This window comes from Bubalus kerabau, chromosome 5 (genome assembly GCF_029407905.1).
Source record: "Bubalus kerabau isolate K-KA32 ecotype Philippines breed swamp buffalo chromosome 5, PCC_UOA_SB_1v2, whole genome shotgun sequence".
Taxonomy (NCBI): domain Eukaryota; kingdom Metazoa; phylum Chordata; class Mammalia; order Artiodactyla; family Bovidae; genus Bubalus; species Bubalus kerabau.
Window position 1 is genome coordinate 4876933 of NC_073628.1, and position 25678 is coordinate 4902610.

Sequence of the window (25678 nt, forward strand, 5' to 3'; positions counted from 1 at the left end):
TCTTTCCTGTGCACAGAGCCCTCCCCAGAATTTACAGGGGGGTTCTGTGTTCTCAGTCCCACATTCTTTTTAAAATAATTTTATTTATTTATTTATGGCTGTGCTGTGTCTTCGTTGCTGGCTGGGCTTTCTCTAACTGTGGTTAGCAGGGGCTACTCTCTAGCTGTTGGTGTGCAGGCTTCTTGTTTCGGTGGCATCCCTTGTTGCAGAGCATGGGCTTAATTGCTCCACGGCTTGTGGGATCTTCCCAGATCAGGGCTTGAACCCTTGTCTCCTGCACTGGCAGGTGGATTCTTTATCTCTGAGCCATCTGAGAATCCCCCCTGAGTCCCATTCTTACCTCCATCAGATTAGGGAAAGAGTAATTTGTTTGTGTACACAGTTACTGAAAAAACACAAGAGCACAATTAAAGTGAATCACGTGTGCAAGGGAATAAGGACGTGGCTCATGAGTGCACAGGGATTGGGTGCCGACACTCAAGTAGAGAGGAGTCCTTTCATTTTGCTAATTCTTGCCCGCACCTAAACTCTTATCATCAGCCAAATGGCTGAATACTAAATACTAGAGAGTAAGCAGGAACGGAAGAAGAGTCGTGAACCCCCTAGGCTGGAGAAGCCTTCCTGAACCTTCCTGGTGCTTTCCTGAAGTGCTCTGGGTAGCAGTGCTGAGGTCAGCCTGGAGAGCGCCTTGGCCATCAAGCACAGCAGGAACACGGTTTCCCCAAGTTGGAGCCAGTCCTGGAAGGCAGAACCAGCTTTGTGTAGCCAAGCAGAACCCTCCCAGTCACTGCTTACCAGACAGGAGAAGAATATGTTGTTGATGCTAAAATAATTGCTCTGCTCTCAGCTAAAGATGATGCTACACATTCTCCGCCTGCAGTAGCTTCTTTCTAGAGGGTTTCCAGGGACTTCCCTGGTGGTCCAGTGGTTAAGAATCTGCCTTCCAGTGCAGGAGACACAGATTTCAGTCCTCACTGGGGAACTTAGAGCCCATATGCCAAAACCAAGACCCAAGCCAGCCATAAATGTTGTTTAGTCACAAAGTTGTGTCTGACTCTTTGCGACTCCACGGACTGTAGCACATCAGACTTTTCTGTCCATGTGGTTTCCCAGCCAAGATTTTGGAGTGGGTTGCCATTTTCTGTTCCAGGGTATCTTCCCAACCCAGGGATGGAACCCACATCTCCTGCACTGGCAGGCGAATTCTTTACCACTGAGCCACCAGGGAAGCCAGGGATAAATAATTTTTTATTTTTTATTTTTTTAAAAAAGGGGGTGGGATGTCCTCCAGCCTCCCCCGGTGAGGGATACTGGCTATGCGCCTGGAGACCCTGCCTGGTGAATTCATCCTGCGCTCAGCTATCACTTCCTGGGGGTGACCTCTTCTCAGAGGATTTCTAGCTCAGTTGTTTGCTGCTGGATGAGATGGGTTTTAACAGAAGGCAGGACTTGCCTCTTTGGGCTTGTGAATTGTGCAATTAGAATCCCAGGGACGGGGGAGCCTGGTGGGCCGTCTCTGGGGTCGCACAGAGTCGGACACAACGGAAGTGACTTAGCAGCAGCAGCAGCGGGAATACTGGAGCATGGGAAGAATTTGAGAGTTGGCACCCGCCACGTTTGCAGTTCCTATCCTTTTACTGCCGGTTGAAGTTACCTCGTTTTGCTTACGATAGAGTGACCTAATTTTTCTGTGTCGTAACTTTAGGAATCTTAAGTGGAACTTTGTACGGAGTGCTTACCACTTAACTTGGAGTTGGACCTGGGCCTGATTCCCAGCTTTGCTGTTTGCTAACTGTGACCTTGGGCAAGTTTCTTGACCTCCAAGCCTTGGTCTTAGTAAATGAGATGGCATCAGTATATCCTAGGATTCTGGTGGGAGTTAAATGGGTTAATGCAGATAAAATAAGCATCACATTGTCTGGCATATGCCAAACACTTTGGTAGAAAGAATGTTTCGTATCTTCATTGTTAATAGCAAAAAATTAGTCTGTATGCCCTATTTATCTATCTGTCTACCTGAGACTGATTTCAAGACTATATTGAAAGACTTCTTTGTTGTTCAGTCGCTAAGTCCTGTCCAACTTTTAGCAACCCCATGGATTGCAGGCCACCAGCCTTCCCTGACTTTCACTATCTCCTGGGGCTTGCTCAAACTCATGTCCATTGAATCGGTGATGCCACCAAACCACCTCATCCTCTGTCACCCCGTTCTCCTCCTGCCCTCAGTCTTTTCCAGCATCTGGGTCTTTTCCAATGAGTCAGCTCTTTGCATCAGGTGGCCAAAGGATTGGAGCTTCAGCATCTGTTAATTTCAAGACCGTATTGCAAAACTTCTGGCATGTGATTTATTGTGTATTTCCATTGCTATAAAGTTTTCTTGGAAGTCTGCTGTCACTTGGCAAGTTTTTATTGTTTTGCTTTGAATTATAGAGGTGATTTCACACCTCAGTTTTCCCCCAGGCCTTTTTGAAGTCTTGACCTGCACTTTGCATTGGAAGACCTTTCACCTCCTTTCCTGTAGCCTGTTGCAGAACCACAGTGGTGGGGGCGGGGGCGGCGGGCAGAACAGGGAACCGCTCTGAAGGAAGCCAGATACCCTTGAGGGAAACAGAAAGTCTTATGAATGACTTCTTGATTACAAGACCAGTGTGAGGATTTGCAGGCCACTGGCTTCCGAGGTGAACGGCTTTTGTTTGAAGGATTGGCTGCGGAGAAAGAGGCAAAGTGCACACATTTGAAAAACAAAGTACAGACCAATTCATTGGCTAAGAATCTTGGGGCTGGCTTTGGGCAACACTGTTAAAATGAAGGTAATTTTACCAAAATTGAATGAGACTTGCAGCATTTTCCCCCAGATTGGAGAACTGTCTGTGCACCTGTGGTTTGTTCAGAGAATTCAACAAGGATTTGTGTCCTGGGGAGCTTTACAGCTTATGATGAGAGATTAAATGAATAATTGGCAAGTGAAAGTCATTTTCGCAGCAAGTACAGCTGAAATTGCTGGATGTAACTGATAGAATTTCCTGTGCTTCCAGAATGTGGATTCCAAGGCAGGCACCTGGGAGAGGGAGCTGTGAGCCAGGTGTGAAGCAGGGAAAGAGAAATTAAAAAAAAAAAAAAAAAAAACGGGCGGAAGGTACCCCAGTTGTGAATCAGAGTTCCCTGGCTACAGAGCAGGACCTGTGGGTGGGCCTGGCCAAAGAGGAGGGTGACGGGGGTCTGAGCTTGGGAGGGAATTTAAGACCAGAGGTGTGAATTTTTTAAATGGCAGTAAATAGGTCGTGTATGGATGTGAGAATTGGACTGTGAAGAAAGCTGAGTGCCGAAGAATTGATGCTTTTGAACTGTGGTGTTGGAGAAGACTCTTGAGAGTCCCTTGGACTGCAAGGAGATCCAACCAGTCCATTCTGAAGGAGATCAGCCCTGGGATTTCTTTGGAAGGAATGATGCTGAAGCTGAAACTCCAGTACTTTGGCCACCTCATGCGAAGAGTTGACTCATTGGAAAAGACTGATGCTGGGAGGGATTAGAAGCAGGAGGAGAAAGGGACGACAGAGGATGAGATGGCTGGATGCATCACTGACTTGATGGACATGAGTCTGGGTGAACTCCGGGAGCTGGTGATGGACAGGGAGGCCTGGCGTGCTGCGATTCATGGGGTCGCAGAGAGTCGGACAAGACTGAGCGACTGAACTGAACTGAAATAGGTCATTATGCTCAACTAGGGCATCTTATTCCGGATCTTGGTGTTTTCCTGGAGCAGATTAGCGTAAGGTGCTTAAGTGCCCTGGAACAGACCTTCGTGCCAGTCTCTCTCCTCTAGTGGCCCTCCTGGTTTCTAAGGTGGCACGGTCCCCGGGTTCCCACGTTCAGCCAAGATGGGCGGGGCTGGCAGCAGCACCCAGGTGTGTCCTAAGTGGGGATGATCACCGGCAGGTGGGGCTCCAGGTGGGCACCCTCCACGTGATGCACCTGGCAGCGATTTCTGTCCTGCCAGGGAGAATAAGCAGGTATGTAGCCCCACTGCAGGGGCTTCCCAGAAGGCACTAGTGGTAAAGAATCCGTGTGCAATGCAGGAAACCTGGGTTCTATCTCTGGGTCAGGAAGATCCCCCGGAGGAGGGCATGGCAACCCACTCCCGTATTCTTGCCTGGAGAATCACATGGACAGAGGAGCCTGGCAGGCTACAGCCCATAGGGTAGCAAAAGCGTCAGACACAACTGAAGTGACTTAGCACACATTCCTGGACAGCCCCACTGCAGACACGCACACACAGAGAGGGCTTTGTTTTCAGTGTATCAGATCAATCACTGGATGTCTCCCTGCAGCTGAGGGCTTGCTGCCATCAGCAGCCACTTCCGGTTTGGCAAGAGGTGACCTCGCATCAAGAATAGTCCCCAAGGGGCTTCTCCAATCACCCAGCCAGACCTTGGGAGGAGCAGCCAGCCTGTGCTCCTCAGAGGTGCTCCCGCTGTCCCCTCCAGCTCAGGGTTCTTGTCAGAGGGCCTCCAGTCTTTGCCCAGGGATGGTTTGCAGGAACAAGGGAATGACAGAAAGGGAGCCCGTTCACAGGTCTTCTCCTCTCCTCCAACCTCCCGAGACCGTGGGGCACAGGTGCACGTTCTGCGGGTGGATCCCAGCGGTCATGCCGAGTATACCTTGTCCCCAGGGAAGCCACCTCTCTCCACCCAGGGGTGGGGGTGGGAGTGATCCTGGTGGGGAGGGGCATGGTACCACTACCCCCACATCAGCAGGTGGGGGATGGAGTGAGGACCACCCCAACCCATTCGTGCCCGGGCATGACAGGCGCTGGAGGTGTTTGAAGGAGTGATGCCAGGGAGGGTGTGGAAGGATGCAAGATGGGTTTTCAGTTGACTTGTTCTGGCATCAGTGGGGCTTCAAGCGAATCGTCCACACTGATATAAGTCCAGGTCCCGGGCAGGGCCCTGTGGGTGACTGACTCCCGGTGCAAGGGGGCTGGAAGAGGACCCCAGGGGATGAACCGGTAAGACAGTCTGCATGCCCGCTGACCTTGCCCAGGAGGGAGAGGAGGCTGGAGGTTGGGCTGGCACATGGCGTAGGCTGCACACGCCACGGTAAGACAGTCTGCATGCCCGGTGACCTTGCCCAGAAGGGAGAGGAAGCTGGAGGTTGGGCTGGCACATGGCGTAGGCTGCACACGCCATGTGTCCCACTCGCCTGGCCCTGGGGCCCTGGAGTGCCTTTTGATTTCATCCTGGAAGGTTGAAGGGATCCAGAGAAGAAGCTGTGCAGCTAAGTGGCCCTGATCCAGACACAGGCCCGGCCTGCCAGCTGGTCCCAGGGCCCTTCCTCTCGCAGCGTGTTGGGGTTCCCAGCTGTGCTCACAGAGACAGCAGGGCCATTCTGGCCAGGTCAGGGGTGCCTCGGGGCTCCAGGGAGGCAGACCAGGAAGGGAGGGCTGGGGCCAAGCAGTCTCTGATCAGCATGGCAAAGTATTAATATCTGTTCCTTCCAGGAAGAGGGTGTGTAGGGGTGATTCCTTGCTCTAGTGTGTTGGCAGTCTCTCCTGATTCAAGATAGAAAACATCCTGCTGTATTAATATAGTAAATTTCCTGGTTCAGTTCAGTTCAGTCGCTCAGTCTCCTCTGACTTTGCGACCCCATGGGCTGCAGCACGCCACGCTTCCCTGTCCATCACGAACTCCCGGAGCTTGCTCAAACTCATGTCCATAGAGTCAGGGAGGCCGTCCAACCATCTCATCCTCTGTTGTCCCCCTCTTTTCCTGTTCACTGGGGCTCCTCATAGTTCCTGAGTGTCCAGGAGTTTATCTTGGCCTGCCTCCTTGCCCTGGAGCAGGTCCCGCCGCCCCACCGCTGCCCAGCCTCACCTGGAGGCAGTCTCACCGCCCCACCGCCGCCCAGCCTCACCTGGAGGCAGTTCGCTCCCAAGGCCAGCGGAGTCACCAGTGGGGAGGGCACTCCTAGGTGGCCCTGTCCTGCTTCAGCTCCAGGCCCGTTTACCTTCACGGCGGGGCTGCTCACCTGAGCGACTCCACGTGAACATCCTGAGGAGCAGCTCGGCGATCTGTTGGCAAGGTCCCCACCACTCTCGTGTGATGATCTTATTTGGTCGCTAAGTCGTGTCCAACTCTTGGCGACCCTGTGAACTGTAGCCCTGCCAGGCTCCTCTCTGTCCATGGTATTCTCCAGGCAAGAATATTGGAGTGAGTTGCCATTTCCTTCTCCAGGGGATCCTCCTGACCCAGGGATTGAACCCACATCTCCTGCATTGGCAGACAGATTCTTCACCACTGAGCCACCAGGGAAGCCCCTCCTAACCACTGGACGAATTCCCAAGTCTTTATGGGAGATAATTCCCATCCCATCCCATCCAACCATCTAACATGTACACGTCAGTGATTTTTAGTATATTCAGCTGTGACCCCATTCAATTTGGGAACATTTCATCACCCCCAAAAGACGCCCTCCCCTCCTTTACTCTCCACTTCCCCCTGGCCTTAGGCAGCCACTGCTTTCTGTCTCTGTAGATTTTGCCCATTCTGGACATTTAACATACCAAGAATCATTCAGCATGTGGTCTGGCATGCCACAGTCCATGGGGTTGCAAAGAGTCAGACACAACTGAGCGACCGAACAGCAGCAACGTGTGGTCTTCTGTGACTGGCTGCTTTCACTCGGCATCAAGTGTTCAAGGTTCATCCGCGCAGGATGTCGTGTGTCAGCGCTTCATCCCTTTGTACTGCCTGTGAATAGCATCCTGTTGTGTGGATAGAGCACCTTTTGTTTACCCATCGTCAGTGGAAGGACGCTCGAGTTGCTTCCACTTTTTGGTTATTATGAATAATGCTACTGTGAACATCTGTGTACAGGTTTGGGTGTGGATATACGTTTTCAGTTTTCTTGGGCATGTGCCTGAGAGCAGAATTGCTGGGTCACATGGTGACTACGTTTGGCTATTTGAGGAGCTGCCAGACTGACATTCCCCCCAGCCATGCACGAGGATTCTGATTTCTCCCCATCTTAATGACTGCCATCCTGGTGGGTGTGAAGTGGTCCTTTGCTGCATCTCTGCTTTGCATTGCCCTCACGGTTGTAGGGGGCACTATTACAACTCTAAATGTCTCCAACTTTGAGGCTGTGAATGCCAGGATGCAGGATGGATTTTTCACTCATTAGATTGGCAGAGGGAACATCTTAATTCCTTGTCATCTGATTCACTAATTCCTGCTTGGCACCTAAGACACACAGTTAGTTTTTAGTCTGAACCAAGCAAATCTCTAGTTAAATTCAGGGAGTTTTGTTTTGTTTTTTAATAATTTTTATTGCAGTATAGTTGATTCATAATGTTTCAGGTGTACAGCAGAGTCAGTTATCCACATATATATATCCACTTTTTTAGATTCTTTTCCCATATAGGCCATTATAACAGAGTATTGAGTAAAGTCTCCTGTACTATACAGCAGGTCTTTCTATAAAAAGTATTTTTATTCATCTATTTATCTGGCTGCGCTGGGTCTTAATTGCAGTCGTGCAAACTCTTAGTTGCAGTTCTTTGAACCTGGGCCACCGGCATCGGGAGTGTGGAGTCAGCTACTGGACCACCAGGGAAGCCCCCATTAAGTCCTTATTAGTTATCTGTTTTCAGAGACTTCTGCTAAGGCCACCGACTTCAGAAAAGGAGGCTGCAAATACACTCAGTCTGCCCCTGTCTAGAGGGGGTTAGATCCACGAGCACACGCTGGGCATGCACCTTTGGGGAGAATTGGCTACAAACACTCGACACTATATTTAATCTACTGCCTTTAGTAATCCCTTCCTGTTCTGTGTAAAGCCCTCGAAAGATCCGATAAGTCACTGAAAGGGTAGCCAGCCACAATTGTTGCTGTGATGCATGCCATGTAGAATTCTTATCTCTTTTAAGACTTGTGTTCACCCTAAGGCTTTGATGGGGGGAGGGGCTGAGTTAACCTTCAGGCTCTGGAAGAATCTTCGAGCCCCCTTGGGTAACTTTTTGAGAAACAGATTCGAGCTGTTGGTTGGAGTGCCCTCTTGAACTGTTTAAACTGGCTTGTAGCAAGCTTTTGCTTAGAGATCTTGGTGCTTTCAAAAATGAGATTTATGTCTTCAAAACTGGCCGGGCTGTGGATGTTTGCTCCATGCCAGGTAAACAGTACGCAAAGGGTCACGTTTTGTTTTTTCCAGCTGTGCCATGTGGCTTGTGGGATCTTAGTTCCTCAACCAGGGACTGAACCCTCGGCAGTGAAAGCCCAGAGTCCTAACCACTGGACTGCCGGGAAATTCCCACGTGTAAATATCCTTGAATGCTAGGCAGGTGGCACCAGGCTAAGGTTACGTGCCTGGATGCAGTTTTACTGACTTGCCCTTTTCTTTCAAGATCATCCAAGCAGAGCTCTCGGCTGCCCATCCCAGCCTCTCCCTTGGCCCTGATGTCCCCGCCTGGGTTCCCCCCCCACCCGCCCCCCACCGTCCACTGCCCCCGGGCGAATGTTCCACTCCTAGTCCCCACCTCGCCCACCCTGCTCTGTGGCTCTTCTGTGCTGGGGAGGCTGGTGGAGCCCACACAATCCAGGCTCCAGCCCCAGGGTGCCTCTGAGCCCTGTCTGCAGGGGGCCCTCCTGCCATTCCCACTGTGGGCCATGCTCTCCTTGGAAACCTGCCCCAGCTTCTTACTGGTTTCACTGCCCCGCCCAGTCCACCTGCTCTCCATATAGCAGCCAGAGTGGTCTTCTTTGGGCTTCCCAGGTGGCGCTAGTGATGAAGACCCCTGCTTGCCAAAGCAGGCAGACGTGCACAGACCCTGGGTTTGATCCTTGGGTGGGGAAGATTCCCTGGAGGAGGCCCCAGCAACCTACTCCGGTATTCTTGCCTGGAGAATCTCTTGGACAGAGGAACCTGGCGGGCTACAGTCCATGGGATTGCAAAGAGTCAGACACGGCTGAGCAACTTGGCATACATACCCGTGTCTTCTTTGGAACAGACACAGGAACTGACACCCCCGAATCATGGCCCTAATTGTGAAACCCGGCTGCCTCTGGGCCTTCCTCTCTGAATTCAGCCCTGCCCTGACCCCAGCCAGCCTGCACCTCCGGCCCTTTCACAGGTCTGCCTTCGATCCTGAAAATCTCGCCCTCTGTCCAATCCTTCCCCTGGGCTTCCGTGTCACTTGGGAGGTCCTCTCTGTCACTCCCGCTTCTTCCTGCCCCCCCGTCTGAGCTGTGGGGTGAGCCTTGTTGAACGGACAAGTGAGTGACAGCCGGGATCACTTGTTCTGATTTCCTGAAGAAAAAGCAAGGGAATTCCAGAAAAACATCTACTTCTGCTTCATGGACTACAGTAAAGCCTTTGATTGTGTGGATCACAACAAACTGGAAAATTCTTAAAGAGATGGAAATCCCAGACCACCTTACCTGCCTCCTGAGAAACTTGTATATAGGCTAAGAAACATCGGTTAGAATGAGACACAAAACAAGAAACTGGTTCAGAACTGGGAAAGGAGTATGACAAGGCTGTATATTGTCACCCTGCTTATTTAACTTCTGTGCAGAATAACTCATTCTAAATGCCAGGCTGAATGAAGCACAAGCTAGAATCAAGATTTTGAGAGTAATATCAATAACCTCAGATATGCAGATAACACCACCCTAATAGCAGAAAGTGAAGAGAAACTAAAGAGCCTCTTGATAAAAGTGAAAGAGAAGAGTGAAAAAGCTGGCTTAAAACTCAACATTCAAAAAACTAAGATCATGGCATTCAGTCCCATCACTTCATGGCAAATAGATGGGAAGAAAATGGAAACAGTGACAGATTTCATTTTCTTGGGCTCCAAAATCACTGCGGACAGTGACTGCAGCCATGAAATTAAAAGATGCTTGCTCCTTGGAAGAAAGACTATGACAAATGTAGACAGTGTATTAAAAAGCAGAGACATCACTTTGCCAACAAAGGTCTGTATAGTCAGAGCTGTGGTTTTTCCAGTCATGTACCAATGTAAGGATTAGACCACAAAGAAGGCTGAGCACCAAAGAGTTGGTGGTTTTGAACTGTGGTTTTGGAGAAGACTCTTGAGAGTCCTTTGGACTACAAGGAGATCAAACCAGTCCATCCTAAAGGAAATCAGTCCTGAATATTCATGGAAGGACTGTTGCTGAAGTTGAAACTCCAATACTTTGGCCACCTGATGCAAAGAGCCAGCTCAATTGGAAAAGACCCTGATGCTGGGAAAGATTGAAGGCAGAATGAGAAGGGAGGGGCAGAGGATGAAATGGTAGATAGCATCACTGACTCAATGGACATGAATTTGAGTAAACTCCAGGGAGATACTGAAGGAGAGGGAAGCCTGGGGTGCTGCAGTCCATGGGGTTGCTACGAGTCAGATACAACTGAGCGACTTCACTTTCACTTTTCACTTTCATGCATTGGAGAAGGAAATGGCAACCCACTCCAGTGTTCTTGCCTGGAGAATCCCAGGGACGGGGGAGCCTGGTGGGCTGCCATCTATGGGGTCGCACAGAGTCAGACACGACTGAAGTGACGCAGCAGCAGCAGCAGGGATACACACACTTACAGTTCTGGGGTTTTATTCTGGTTTACTACGAACGTTGGCATCACTGACTCAATGAACACGAGTTTGAGGAAGCTCTGGGAGTTGGTGATGGACAGGGAAGCCTGGTGTGCTGCAGTTGATGGGGTCACAAAGAATGGGACACAGCTGAGCGACTGCACTGAACTGATGGACTTTTAGCTCCTTTGTGTGCAGGTGTGCTTGTTGGCACAGGGTTTAGGAGGAGGTGGTGCCATCAGGCACTTTGAGCAGACTGGCGGAGGGCTGATGTCGGGGAAGCTAAGAGGGAAGAGGTGAGTCAGGAGTTGGTCAAGGAAGAAGGTGAAAGGAGACAAATATTTACAGCAAGAAAATGAAATGCGCTGGCCTAGCAGAGGCTGGAAACCAGCCGTGAGGGCCAAACCTTCAGGGGATGAGTGTAGCAGCTGTCTGATTTCCCAAGTTTCCGGGAGGGAGGCCCGCCCCCCTGCCCCAGGGTTCTGTGCATTGGGTTTTCCCGGAGTCTTCTGGAACCTGAAGTGGTTTGTGGAGTGGCTACCGCGTAGCCAAGGTGTGTGGTGTTGACCCTGGTTCCCACCTGAGATAAGGATCAGGGCTGTTATGGATGTGTTTGAGGACTTTCTGTGCCAGCCTCCAGGCTGCCTAGTGGGTAGGGATGGGATTTGCCCTGGCACAGCAAGTTGCTAAACCGCCCTGGGATTCGGGATTCCAGTTGGGTGAGGCTCCGGCTGCCTGTTGCCTGGAGGCAGGGTTGGTGGGATGGCCAGGGGCCTGGGGGTGAGGGTTTCCAGCTCCTGGAGTCTGCTGACCACCCAGCGCTTCCAGGCAGAGGCAGCGATGGGTTGTCTGTATCCCGCTGGAGCAGGGAGGGCAACCAGGTGTGTTCATGAGTAACATTCAGTTTATCAAATGGGAGGAAACGGTCAAATTCAGAATGGATCACACGTCTATATAGGGGCTTCCCCAGTGGCTCATCGTTAAAGAACCCACCTGCCAATGCAAGAGGTACCATTTCTATCCCTCAGTTGGGAAGATGCCCTATAGAAGGAAATGGCAACCCACTCCAGTATTCTTGCCTGGGAAATCCTGTGGACAGAGGAGGCAGGCAGGCCACAGTCCTTAGGGTCGCAAAGAGTCAGATGCGACTTAGCGACTAAAGAGCAACAACAGCAAGGGGTTTTCTGACGTCTGGTCAACACTCACCATGCTCTGTTCGCCCTTGTCGTTGCAGGAGCTCGCTGACCATGGCGGAGGCCCATCAAGCCGTGGCCTTCCAGTTCACAGTCACTCCAGATGGGATTGACCTCCGGATGAGCCATGAGGCCCTCAGGCAGATCTATCTGTCTGGACTTCATTCCTGGAAGAAGAAGTTCATCAGATTCAAGGTTTCCAGATACTTGCTTCAATCTGTACCGTATTCGCTTTCCTATTTGAGAACTCCAGGCTCTGTTGAAGTTTCAGTGTGTCCGTGATAATTGGCACCTTATGTATGTTTCCTGGTCCTTAAGGCCTATGAGACAATTTTATATGGATTGGCTCACTGAATTCCTGGAGAAATTCTGTAAGGCAGACGGGGTGAATTGGGACCCTTTGGGCAGACGAGGAAATTGGGGTTTAGAGAGGGTAAGCGACCTTTGGGGTAGAAGGAGAATAAATGTCTCTAGCTCTGAGTCTGGGCCTCTCAACACTTCACAGGAAAAGGATTGTTGTTCATCCGTGTGAAACCACTGAGAGTTTATTTAACAAATATGTCACTGATGAAATAGTCCACCACGGAAAAAGATGCATGTAAAGGCAGACTCGGGCTTCCGAGGTGGCTCAGTGGGAGAGAGTCTGCCTGCCAGTGCAGGAGACGCGGGTTCGTTTCCTGTGTCTGGAAGATCCCCTGGAGAAGGGAATTGGCTCCCCACTCCGGGATTCCGGTCTGGAAAATCCCATAGATAGAGGAGCCTGGCAGGCTCCCGTCCATGGGGTCGCAAAGAGTTGGACATGACACAACTGAGCGGCTGAGCAAATGCAAAGTTCTCAGTTCTGTTTACCGGCAAGAGTGGACATTTATTCACTGTTTTTAACCACGTGTCTTGTTTTTTTTTAATTTTACTGGAATATAGTTGATTTATAGTGTTGTGTTCATTTCAGGTGTATAGCAAAGTGAGTCAGTTACACACATACAAATATCCACTCCTTTTAAGATTGTTTTCCCATATAGGCCAGCAGAGTGACATTTTTTAAAAGTCTTTATTGAAATAATTTGTTACAACATTGCTTCTGTTTTATGTCTTTGGGTTTTTGGCTGGCGGCATCTGGGGGATCTTAATTCCCTGACCAGGGATGAAACCCCGCACCTACTGCATTGGAAGGCTAAGTCTTAACCATTGGATGGCTGGGGAAGTCCGATGTGTCTTGTTTTTAATTCATTTTATTTTAAAAATCACAGCAGTGGTGAACATGCATGTACTCTTCGCTTGAAACTTCCTCAGTTTTGCTGTTCCGGGAGATAAGTGCTGGGAAAAGTCCCCAAAGTTCTCTTTTCTCACTGCCAGTAATAATAGATCCCTCCTTCTCCTAAAAAATGAAAGTCACAGAAGGACAAATGCATGTTTTAAAAAATCCAAGCAAGTTGAAAGTGTATCAAAAGTGTCCGCTCCCCATTCCCCAACAAAACTGGGTTTGTTGTCCAGTTTTCCTTTCAGAGGGCAGCTCAGAGGAGGGCTGTTGAGAAAGGCCGGGGAGCTGGAGTGGGTGCGAGCAATGACCAGGGAGACCTGGCCTGGCTGGACAGGTGTCCCTTGGCTCTATTGGAGGGTCGTGGGGCCCAGGTTCAGTTCAGTTCAGTTCAGTTCAGTCGCCTGGTCGTGTCTGACTCTTTGCAACCCCATGGACTGCAGCACGCCAGGCCTCCCTGTCCATCGCCAACTCCCGGAGCTTGCTCAAACTCATGTCCATTGAGTCGGTGATGCCATCCAACCATCTCATCGTCTGTCGTCCCCTTCTCCTCCTGCCTTCAGTCTTTCCCAGCATCAGGGTCTTTTCAAATGAGTCAGTTGTTTGCATCAGGTACGTCTTTTGCCTGAGGCCCCAGCTGCTGTGACCCACTCAAAGTGGAGGAGGGCGCCACCTGCAGAGAGAAGTGCCCTCTGCGCTCCTGACCTTGTCGGGAGCCTCCTTGTACCTCCCTAACCATGTGGTTTCCTAGGGCACCTAGGGGCAGGGGTGGGGGTGGGGCCAAGGCTGGCAGAGCTTCTGCAGGGTAGGGAGTGTGGTGAGTGGAGGCCGTTTATCTAGAACCTTCTTTCCCCCATTATCATTTAATGTGTCTGTTTATTTTATAAGAACATTTCAGAGAACTTCGGAGAACACCAGAAAGCTCCCCCTCCCTGCCCCCGCCCCTCACCTGCCGCTGCTTTGTTTAAAATCTTCCATACCTCTCGATAATGAGAATAACATGGTAGTCTCTCCTAAGAGAATTCAGTAAAGCTTTGAAAATTTTTTTAATCCGTTGTCTTGGTCAAATCAATCTCTTATTAACATGACTTCAGTATGAATTTTTTTTTTAATTGTAAGTCTTGAAACATACACAAAACTAAAGAAAATAATAAAGGCACACAGCTATAATAAAGTCACATCGCTCATTTTCACAACTATCAACATTTTGCTGATTTGGAGGTCTTATTTCTTCCTAACCCTTCTTCCCTGCTACATTTTTTTTTTTAAGGGGCTGCTGCGGGGCTTTGGCTGAAGCATCTTACGGGAGATTCTGGCCATGGAGTGAGGTCTCCTATAGATATTAATACCTCCGGTTAAGCAGTGTCTGATTCAGGAGCAGCAAGAGGGGTGATCTGAGAGCGAGGGTCTCAGGGCATCCTGGATGCAGCGGGTTGGGGAGAGGACACCATGGTGGGCAAGGTGGCCAGCGTTCCTGAGTCCGTCTCAGGGGAGCTAAGGAATCCGTATGTTTACTTAAGGCTTCTAACTTAGGGTGATTCTAATGTCCTGGGGTCACTCTCCAGGGAGATGGTTTTAGAGAAGTTTTTGACTCATGTGCTTCCTTGGTAGCTCAGTGGTAAAGACTCTGCCTGCCAATGCAGGAGACCCAGTTTTGATCCCTGGGTCGGGATGATCCCCTGGCAAAGGGAATAGCCACCCACTCCAATATTCTTGGGGCACTTCTCATGGCACTCCTGTCTGTTTCTAGAATGGCATCATCACTGGCGTGTACCCAGCGAGTCCCTCCAGTTGGCTCATCGTGGTTGTGGGCGTTATGTCGACCATGTACGCCAAGATCGACCCCTCTTTGGGAATAATCGCCAGGATCAGTCGGACCCTGGACACGACGTGAGTAAGCCTCTCAAATCTCAGAGGGTCTAGGGAATGACTTCCTTTTTTGTGGCTGCTGTTTTTCTGTCTTTTCAAATGTCAGGACGGTCTGTTCTGGATATTCTCTTTGAGGCTTTTGCTATGATTCTCACGACAGCTTTCTCCCCATGTCCTGGGGAGGTCCCCTGGGGAGTTTGGGGTCCCTTGTCACTCTTTCTCTGAAGCCCAGAGGTGTGAAGAGCAGCCTCTGTCCCGGGGTGCCTGCCAGCCCACTTAGCCTGGCCAGGGGGCCCTCAAAATGAATTTTGTCCAAGGCACTGCTTCTGGACATGGTGTCTTCCTTGTACACAGGGCCATCCTGGAGTTCTAGGACTCCGAGAGCTGGCTGCTGTGGGGGGTTCTGGGGAGAATTCAGCCACTCAGCTCCTTGTCTGAGTGACTTAGAATCTCAGGGGGGACCCCCAACACTTTATCCTAGTGACTGTAGTTTTCTAAGAGCTTGAAAATAGGCTTTTTTTTTTTTTTTAAATATCGTGAGATGTGGCCTGGAGAAGCCTTTGATTGATACTTTTCCTTCAAGGTGTGTGGCGCCTGGGGTCTCGTGCGGGAATGCTGGCCATGCCCTCGAGGGTCTTTGTGGAGCCCCTCTGATGTCCTTTCTTCCCTCCGGTCCTGGGGGTGACCCTGGCTCCCGCAATCATCTTCTGCCCGGCGGCCCCTGCGCTGCAGTGACCTCTCTCACTGGGCTGTCTGATGTAAAGTGAGGAAACGCTCAAGCTTGTAGACTCCTGGGATTTCCCTCGGGGTCCAGTGGCTAAGACTCAATGCAGGGGGCCCAGGTTCAATTCCTGGTCAGGGAACTAGATTCTGCATGTCACAACTAGGTGTTCACATGCCACAAGTAAAGATCCCACGTCAGTCGTGTCCAATTCTGTGCGACCCCATAGACGGCAGCCTACCAGGCTCCGCCCTCCCTGGGATTCTCCGGGCAAGGACACTGAAGTGGGTTGCCATTTCCTTCTCCAATGCATGAAAGTGAAAAGGAAAGTGAAGTTCCTCAGTCGTGTCCGACTCAGCGACCCCATGGACTGCAGCCTACCAGGCTCCTCCATCCATGGGATTTTCCAGGCAAGAGTACTGGAGTGGGGTGCCATTGCCTTCTCCAAAAGACCCTGCAGGCCACAGCAAAGATCGAAGATCCCGATTGCCGCAACTAAGACCTGTGCAGCCAAACAAATTCACAAGTAAATACTGAGAAAAAAAGATGTGGATTCCTGCTAGAGTCACGGAGATGAAGTGGGGAGTTGGGCTCCAGACCCAACTCTGTGCAGCACCTCGGACCCCTGTGCCCCCCTCAGCAGGCCCTGAATCTCCCCGTCGAACCTTCCTGCCAGACAAAGGCAGGAACAGCACCTCTGCCTTGGCGTTTGGGGGGCCCAGTGATGGGACCCGCATGGGGCTAAGCCTACCCCACCCCTTCTCCACTACACTGTTTGTGATTGCAGCTCTGAAAGGCGCATTTTTATTCTTTTGGCCGTGCCATAAGGCTTGTGGGATCTTAGTTCCCCAACCAGGGACGGAGCCCAGGCTCTCAGCAGTGAAAGTACTGAGTCCTAATGACTGGACTGCAAGAGAATGCCCGTGGGATACCGGTTTCTCTTTTCTGGTTGAAACGGTCTAGTGGCTCCACCTTGGCTGTGGCTTGTCCCACGCGAGACCTTTGATCCTGTTCACATGTTGCTTGTTTATATCGGTGAACATTTTAGGTCTGTGACTGGAGAAATGATAATCTGCAAGTCCTTGTGCCACGTCTGGGCTTTGCTTTTTTTTTTTTTTTTTAAATTTTCTTCATTGTTTGACCTTGCCTCCGAGCAGGTGGGATCTTAGTTTCCCGACCTGGGATCGAACCTGCACCCCCTGCAGTGGAAGGGCAGAGCGTTGACCACTGGACCAACAGGGAATTCCTGAGCTTTGCTTTTGGGGCCAGGAGTTTTGTGAGGAAGGTGGGGGACAGATTGTAGCCCAGGTGTGTCCACCGGGTCTCTGGGCTGTAGCTGCAATGTTGGGGTTGGCCCAAGATAAACAGATGAATTTCTGGGCCCTTTACTAAGTTGGTTGTTTGGATTTCAATATTGCCTTCAGAAAAGGACAGGAAAATAAAGTGGCAAAACGCAACATAAAAGAAAGCTCACGGCTCAGGACCGAGTTTGATTCTGATCACAGTCAAGAAAGGATTAAGCACTTTTCACGGAAAGGTCTCAATCTTCCTTTGTCTGGGCCGGTGCCCCTTGCTGCCGACGCTGCTCCTTGTTCACCAGGCCCCGGGGTGCTTGGCAGCCAGTGCGACGCGCTGAGTCACGCGTAGCCCCCAGCTGCCTCTGAACCCCAGCTCACACCTCTGTCAGCATCTGCGAGGCCCTGGGTACAAACCCATCCCCGGGGAACCCGCGCTTCGCACCTGCCAGACTTCTTGGTCTGCCTGGGGTGCCAGGAGTCCCGACAGGGTCCCTAAGCAGGGGACTCCGTCTCTCTCTCATCACCTTGCCCATGTCTCTGCCCTCTCTTTCCGGAGAGTCACAGGCCTGTCCCACTATAGACAGCTCATCTCTGCATCCCTGCCGGCTTGGGTTTAACATACGTTTTAATTTATTCTGGACCGCGGGCCGTCTCTTTACAGTGGATTATATTTAGAAGTGTCGGCTATTTAAAGCCCTTTCTAATCTGAGTCTTTATAAGATTTGTTTCTTCATCCCTCTAAACCAATTGCAGTAAACTGGGCCATCCTTGGCCCAGATTTAGAAAGACCAGGTTTACAGGCCGGCAGCTCCCAGGGTCAAGGGTCAAGGGCTGTTCTGCACATTCTTGCTGGAGAGGATCCCCAACACCCTGAAGTCACGGCCTCCCCCCGACCTCTGGGTAGGCCATCCCCTGCAGCCTTAGAAGGGGCATAACATATAACAGAAAGCTTTTTTTGCTAATGCTTTCAGTTGGAGTGCCTAATGCCAAATGCATCATTTTTCATTGCTGTTCAGTTGCTCGGTCATGTCCAGGCTTCCCTGTCCTTCATTGTTTCCCAGAGTTTGCTCAAACTCATGTCTACTGAGTCATTGATGCCATCCAACCATCTCATTCTCTGCCGCCCCCTTCTCTTCTGGCCTTCCGTCTTTCCCAGCATCAGGGTCTTTTCTAATGAGTCGGCTCTTCACATCAGGTGGCCAAAGCATTGGAGCTTTGGCTTCAGCATCAGTCCTTCCAATGAATATTCAGGACTGATCTCCTTTAGGATTGACTGCTTTGATCTCCTTGAAGTCCAAGGGACTCTCAAGAGTCTTCTCCAGCACCACAGTTTGAAAACATCAGTTCTTAGGTGTACAACATAATGATTTGTTATATGTATTCTGCAAAATGATGACCACAAGTTTTGTTAACATCCATCACCCAATATAGTTACAAATTTTTAAAAAAAATTTTTTTTTAGATTTCACGTGTGAGACCATCCATACAGTATATGTCTTTCTTTTTTTAACTTTTTTTTAAATTGAAGTATAGTTAATATTTCAATGTTGTCTTAGTTTCTGCTGTACAGCAAAATGATTCAGGAATGTGTGTATATATATATTAGTTTTCTTTGTCTGTTTCTGTTTCATTAAAAAAAGTTCATTTGTGTCATATTTCAAATTCCACATGTGAATGATATCATCTGGTGTTTGTCTTTCCTTGTCTGACTTATTTCACTTGGTATAATGTCCTTAAGGCCCATCCATGTTGTCACAAATGGCAGCATTTATTCTTTTTTTAGCTGAATAATATTCCATTGTATCAATCGATATTAATACCATCTCTTCTTTATCCATCCATTTGTCCATGGACACTTAAGTTTCCATGTCTTGTCTGTTGTAAATAATACTGTAGTGGAACATGGAGTGATTTTGTTTCCTTCAGATAAATACTCAAAAGTGAAATTGTTGGCTCATATGGTAGTTCTATTCTTAATTTTTTTGAGGAATCTCGTATTGTTTTCCATAGTGACTGCATCAGTTTAATTCCCACCAACAGTGCATAAATGTTCCCTTTTTTCTCCATATCCTCACCAACATTTGCTATTTAAATTATTTTTATTTTGTGAATATTTTGTGGTTTTTCAAAACAACTGAAACTACAGCCCACAAGGGTGTATGAGTAGCTGCATTTCTTCTCATTTTTTAAGTCACATCTTTATCAGATCACTTTCCTATCTATATCACTTTCCCTAGCAAATGAAAATACTTTCTAGGTTTTTAAGTGATCATTTAACAGCATCAGTTTCTACATGTATTCATGATAAATGTCCCTACATAGATCAAAACCAAGCTCTTTTGATATAAACAGTTGAAGTAATAGTTTTGTCAAGTGACCTGCATTCCTTATGAGTCATGATGAAATGCAAAGGTATGTTTAAGGGAAAAACATCTTGAGTAGCAGGAATGGAAGGCAGAGAATTGCAGCCGGCTCCCAGCCGAGGAGAACGCAGGTCAGTCGTCAGTCTGGGGCGTAGCTCCCCTTGTGAGCCAGCCAGTGCCTCACCCGTGACCTTCTCATCCTGCCTGGACCTGGAGGAAGCTGTCTGTTTTCCCTGATTATGCCCGTTAGCCTGGGTTTGTTTCGAAGACCAGCAAAGCAGATGGGGCTGGTTCATCTCACATCCAGAAGAAAGATGGCTGAGTCTTGGGAGAATCAGGTTAACGCGGGTGGCCCCCTCTCTCTGATCAGGCCTGGGGTCCGTGGCCTCCGCTGTGGCCCCAGGAGGCCGCCCCGCCTGGGAACACGTGGCATCTCTCGGTGCCAGGGCCCGTGGCTTCCTTCGCTGATGAACCCGCGGCTTGTCTGGTCTTGTCTCGGCAGTGGCTGCATGTCCAGCCAGACCAAGAAGGTGGTGAGCGGCGTCATCTTCGGCACGGGGCTCTGGGTGGCCCTCATCGTCACCATGCGTTACTCCCTGAAGGTGCTGCTGTCCTACCACGGCTGGATGTTCACCCAGCACGGCAGGTTGAGCCGCACCACCAAGATCTGGATGGTAATGCTGCCCCAGCACGCAGCTGGTGGGGAGGGTCTTGTTTCTTTCTGCCGTGCCTCAAGGCTTGTAGGACCTTAGTTCCCAACCAGGGGTCGAACCTGAGTCCATGGCAGTGAAAAGCCCATGTCTTAACCGCTGGACTGCCGGGGAGCTCCCTGGTAGATGATTCTTAACTGCCTGACATCCCTCAAAGCCGTGGCTGTTTCATAGCTTGATGTGTTTGGAGATAAATATATACTTGTGAAACCCTCATCTCTGCCAAAGTTACTAATATACCCACCCTGCCCTCCCTGAAACCTGGGCCCCACCCATGCCTTTTGCCTTTGAACGTAAGAGCATTTAACCTAATATTCGCCCTCTTAGCAAATTTGTAAGGTCTGACGCAGGATTGTTTGTTCCAGGCCCAGTGTCCAGCACATACATTTTTCAGGACTTCCCTGAAAAGCCCGGTGGTTGAGACTCTACACTTCCACTGCAGGGGGTTCTCTCCCTTGTCAGGAACTGAGACCCCACATGACCAGTGGTATGGCCAGAAAAGGAAGACAGAGAAAGAAAAGCAAAAAAACGCCCAACCAAATAGAACATAGTTACGTCTTGTAACTGAAACCTTGTCCCTTTTAAGGGACGTACCCACACGTGTATACACATAACTGATTCACTGTTTTACACACGTGACACTAACACAGCAGTGTAAGCCAACTAGATTTACAATCCCCACCCCCGTCCTCCAGCCCCTGGCAGCCCCCCTCCCTCCTTGCTGCTGCTGTGTTTCCACGGACCCCTGAGACCACCCAGGATATGTCCTTCTGAGTCTTGTTCACCCACTCAGCCTGCTGTCTGGTGTGGGAGACTTTCTCTTCTGCAAGAAGGGCCCTCACTGGACCTTTGCCCCTTGGTGACTTTTTTAAAATTAATTTTTATTGAAGTCTAGTTGATTTACACTGTTGTGTTAGTTTCAGGCGTGTAGCAAAGTGAATCAGTTATGCATACGTGTGTGTGTGTGTGCGCGCGCGCGCACTCAGTCATTTCAGTCATGTCCAACTCCTTGCAACTCTATGAACCATAGCCCACCAGGTTCCTCTGTCCATGGTGTTCTCCAGACAAGAATAGTTACTAGAGTGGGTTGCCATTTCCCCCTCCAGGGGATCTTCCCCACCCAGGGATTGAACCTTCATCTCCTGCATTGCAGGTGTATTCTTTACCCACTGAGCCATCTGGAAAGCCTGTGCATATCCATATATCTACTCTTTTTTTAGGTTCTGTTCCCAAGTAGGTCACTACAGAGTATTGCGTAGAGTTCCCTGTGCTATACAGTCCCCTTGGTGACTTGAGTGTCGCCCTGTAATTGCCAGAGAAGTCTGACCCACTGTGACTCATGAGCTTGGGCTGGGGACTCTTTTCCTTTAATGAGTGTGTCCTGAATATCTGGTGTTGATGTCCACTGGGTTTGTCATCTCGGTCACCCATTAAACAAAAGTACCTTCCATCTCCTTCTTTGTAGCCTGACTAACTCGGGCAATAAGTGGTTTCCCTAGCTGAAACCAGGACACCCTGACTCACCCTTAGCTTTTAGTAGTTCCACCAGCTCACCTTGGTCCTTGGTCCAGCAGTCACTGGACTAATGCATGGATGGATGTTTGTCCTGATCTCACCCGGAGATACCTCCACCTGTCGTTGAATGCTGCCCCCTGGGGCTCCTTCTGAAAGGGGGGCATCCCCATGCTGTAGCCCACCACACCACACCTTTCCTCTTTCCCAAACAGACTTCCTGCTGTTGCTTGCATGTAAGACTTCTGATTTCCAGAGAAATAGAATTTAACTCCCAGGAGAGATGCTGAGGTGGTGTCCACACTTTATTAAGCAAGAGAAATGACCTGCCCCAGGGTGGCCTTCATAGTTGGTGTCCAGTTGAGTCCCACCTGCTCTTCAGCATCAAGAATCACAGCACTCCCCCCCACCCCACTGCTGCCATGAGCCCCAGAAGTTCTCTGAAGTCAGGTCAGTGTGAGGCGACCAATTACTAGACCATGTTTAGATCATTCCAGACTAAAGCAGGGGCAAGTGTGTGCCCTTCACCAGACTTGTCAGTGACCAGAGGGTCCCACTGCTTCTCCCGAGTTTGCTTCTGGGTCCAAGCCCCTCACCCAGCCCCTGGTGCCAATCTGGAAACCGAGGGCCTTGCAGAAGTAGGCACATGGAACTTAATCCCCTTGTGCAGAAGTGCAATCAGACCCCGTGTCAGGGTGGCCAGGGAATGGCACCTCCTGGACAGGGCAGAATGTGTCTCAGACACAGGGCTTCATTCGCCCTGGGTTTTATTTGGGGTTTGCTGTTTGCTGAGGCCTGCGGGGGTTGGGGCAGAAAATGGACTGAAGGAGATGAACTGCAGTGGAGAATCAGTCAACAGTTGGCGAGTCATATACACTGAAAAACTGATTTTGGGCCTTTAACACAATCTCGTCTTTCAGACCGTACCTTTGTTCTCTTTTGTTAGTTTATGGTCAAGATCTTCTCAGGCCGAAAACCCATGTTGTACAGCTTCCAGACATCTCTGCCGCGCCTGCCTGTCCCAGCTGTCCAGGACACCGTCAACAGGGTAGGTCAACTTCACGCTCCCTCTGGATCACCTGCTCTGAACACCAGCATCTTTGCGATCAAGGCTTATGACTTGATGAGACTTCCCTGGTGGTCCAGTGGTTAAGACCCCGAGTTTCCACCACAAGGGGTTTGGGTTGTATCCCTGCTCGGGGAACTAAGATCCCTCATGCCCCCTGGTGCAGCCAAAAAATACACTGTGGACTCTGTTGAGTGCCATGAACTGCTACCTGCCTCCTCCTACCTGCAAGGACCAGAGCGAATCAAAGTGGGGGCCCTGGAAATTCTGAACTGGTGGCCTGGCTTCAGCCTGGTGATGTGACCTTCCCCGTCCCTGTCATTTTTCCGGCTCCTCTTTCCTGTCCTAGGGTCCTAAGCACCAGCCTTTAGTACCACCCTAGGCTCTCAGAGCCTCCCCACCCATCTCATTGGCACCTTCATAGCCTAGGTGAGAACAGAGCTCTTATGAAGGACCAGATGATGGAGGAAAAAACCCCACACATTAAAAGCTCATTGTTGACCAAATCTTGATCTTGTCAGTCTAGAGTCCACTTTGTGATTTTGTGCTGATTCAAGATCTGAGGCGCGTGCATGCCAGTAAAAGGACAAAGAAGTTTGTCTTTTTAAAATATAATTAATTAATTAATTTGGCTGCTTCAGGTCTTAATTTCAGCATGCAGGGTCTTATAGTTGTAGCATGCGAACTCTTAGTTGCAGTATGTGAGACCCAGTTCCCTGACGAGGGATTGAACCCAGGCCCCTGGCACTGGGAGCTTGGAGCCTTAGCGGCTGGACCACTGATTATGTCCCCCCAAAAGTTTAATTGTGGAGTTATCCCTGATGTAAAATGTCCTTTAGTATTGAAGTTAGCTAACTTGAGTGAAGACTAGCCTTTTTCTAAGGCATAAGGAAAGAAACCTTCTATTTTAGCTGGGCTTATGTTTTTTCCCTTAACCCCAGTACTTGGAATCTGTGAAGCCTCTTATGAAGGAGGGAGACTTTACACGGATGACGGCTCTGGCGCAAGATTTTGCTGTCAATCTGGGGCCGAGATTGCAGTGGTATTTGAAGCTGAAATCCTGGTGGGCTACCAATTACGTGAGTATACAAACATGCTGTTTTTCTTGGTGAAATTTTGTGTAGGAATATAATTTGTTCCTGAGCCAGCTGAGCTTCCCTACATATGGCAAGTGGAAGGAGACAAGTGGTGGATGAACAGGCAGAGGAGTTGAGATTTGAGGAACAGCTAGTGTGGAAGACATGGACCATAAAGAAGGCTGAGCTCTGAAGAATTGATGCTTTCGAATTGTGGTGCTAGAGAAGACTCTTGAGCGTCCCTTGGACAGCAAGGAGATCAAGCCAGTCAATCCTAAAGGAAGTCAGCCCTGAATATCCATTGGAAGGACTGATGCTGAAGCTGACACTCTAATACTTTGGCCACTTGATGCAAAGAGCCGATTCATTGGAAAAGACTGATGTTGGGCAAAATTGAAGGCAGGAGAAGAAGGGGGTGGGTGACAGGATGAGATGGTTGGATGGCATCACCGACTCAATGGACATGAGTTTGAGCAAGCTGTAGGAGATAGTGGAGGACAGGGAAGCCTGGCGGGTTGCAGTCCATGGGGTCACAAAGAGTCGGATGTGACTTAGTGACTGAACAGCAGGGTGGAAGAGAAGGTGTGACCCAGACAGAACTGGTGGGTGGGGCACACCAGGGGCACGGCCATGGGGCAAGTCTTGACTGGAGAGAGCAGTCGGAGTCCAGGGTGGGTGGGGCAAGTCACGTCGGGGTTTGATCCTGCACTGGTGACATGGGTGTTTTGAGCCTGTGAAAGTTTTCACAGGTACTTAGATTCTTAGGTGGGCACCGTAAGAATCTTCCACACAAAGTGGAAGGATGGTGGTCCTTGGGTCCCGAAGGCTGTGGGTGTGGTTAGGACGAGACTGCTGGCCTCCTGAGGGATGCTGGGAAGACAGGACACATGGCCCCGGGGTGGCTCCACGCAGAGTGGAAGCTGTGGGAGCAGAAGGGGAGAGGCAGTCTGTGGACAGTTACTGGTGGTGTTCACTGTTATGAAATGTTAGAGCAGCCAGACACTGATCATTTCTTTCCCATTTGGTGTTTTTATTTTTTAAACCTTCTATGAAATGAAGGTGATGTACCCTGTAGCTGAGTCTTGACTTGAATAAAGCCATCTTCCGGTGCCCGCTGTTTTGCATTCAGCCTCACTGGGGCTGACTTGGCCCCGAGAGAGAGAGAAATGCTGTAAATGCGCCCACCCCCGTCCCGGGCAGCCTGGTTAAGCCTGTCCTTGCTCTCTCCTGCTTGCACCTGACAGGTGAGCGACTGGTGGGAGGAATACATCTACCTCCGAGGACGAGGGCCACTGATGGTGAACAGCAACTACTTCGCGATGGTGAGTCCCGCAGGCCCGTGGCGTCTGGTGACCAGGCCCCAGGTGGCCCGGCCCAGCCCCGCGGGCTGCCTGGGGATGCGCTGGGCCTCCCCTGGCCTTGCTTCCCTCACCCAAGGCCTCACACCCCCGTCAGGGAGCCCAGGACCTGCCGTCCACAGCAGAGGGCCCCGTGGAGGTCCTTTTGTATTTCCAGTGACATTCAAGGGTGCCCACCAAGCTGCTGCAGAGGAATTTGGATTGCAGAAATGGTCTCGTGGCGATCGGGACTACTCATGCAGCAAACCTTTCCCTCTGTTTTCCTAACTGAGCCTGAGTAATGCTGAAGGCCCACATCCCTGCCCGCTCCTGACCTGTTGGTCAGCTGAGAGCTCGTCCACATACTGAGCTTGTCCTTCTGGGCCCTGGGGTGACGTGGGTCCCACCCTGTTATTTTCACGTCTCTTTGGTCTTTCTTGCCTTTTGAGACATGGGTGGTCTGGAGAGCAAACCCCACTATTTTGTTAGAAGCATCTCCTTGGGGTTCCCTGATGACTCAGCAGGTGAAGAATCAGCCTGCAATGCAGGAGATGTGTGTTTGATCCCTGGGTCAGGAAGATCCCTTGTAGGAGGGCATGGCAACCCACTCCAGTATTCTTGCCTGGGAAATCTGTGGAAAGAGGAGCCTGAAGGGCTATTGTCCATGGGGTTGCAAAGGCGTCAGACGTAAGGGAG

General features: G+C 50.1%; 1 protein-coding gene across 1 annotated transcript in view; it reads left to right on the forward strand.

The window, feature by feature from the left end:
- Positions 1–25678, forward strand: part of CPT1A (carnitine palmitoyltransferase 1A) — a 60952-nt gene that overhangs the window by 6666 nt on the left and 28608 nt on the right. Inside the window, exons 2-7 of the mRNA XM_055580589.1 lie at positions 11817–11970; positions 14781–14920; positions 19784–19955; positions 22450–22551; positions 23511–23648; positions 24890–24967. Of these exons, the coding sequence (XP_055436564.1) occupies positions 11830–11970; positions 14781–14920; positions 19784–19955; positions 22450–22551; positions 23511–23648; positions 24890–24967 (771 nt within the window). The 5' untranslated portion in view covers positions 11817–11829. The remainder of the gene's footprint in view (positions 1–11816; positions 11971–14780; positions 14921–19783; positions 19956–22449; positions 22552–23510; positions 23649–24889; positions 24968–25678) is intronic.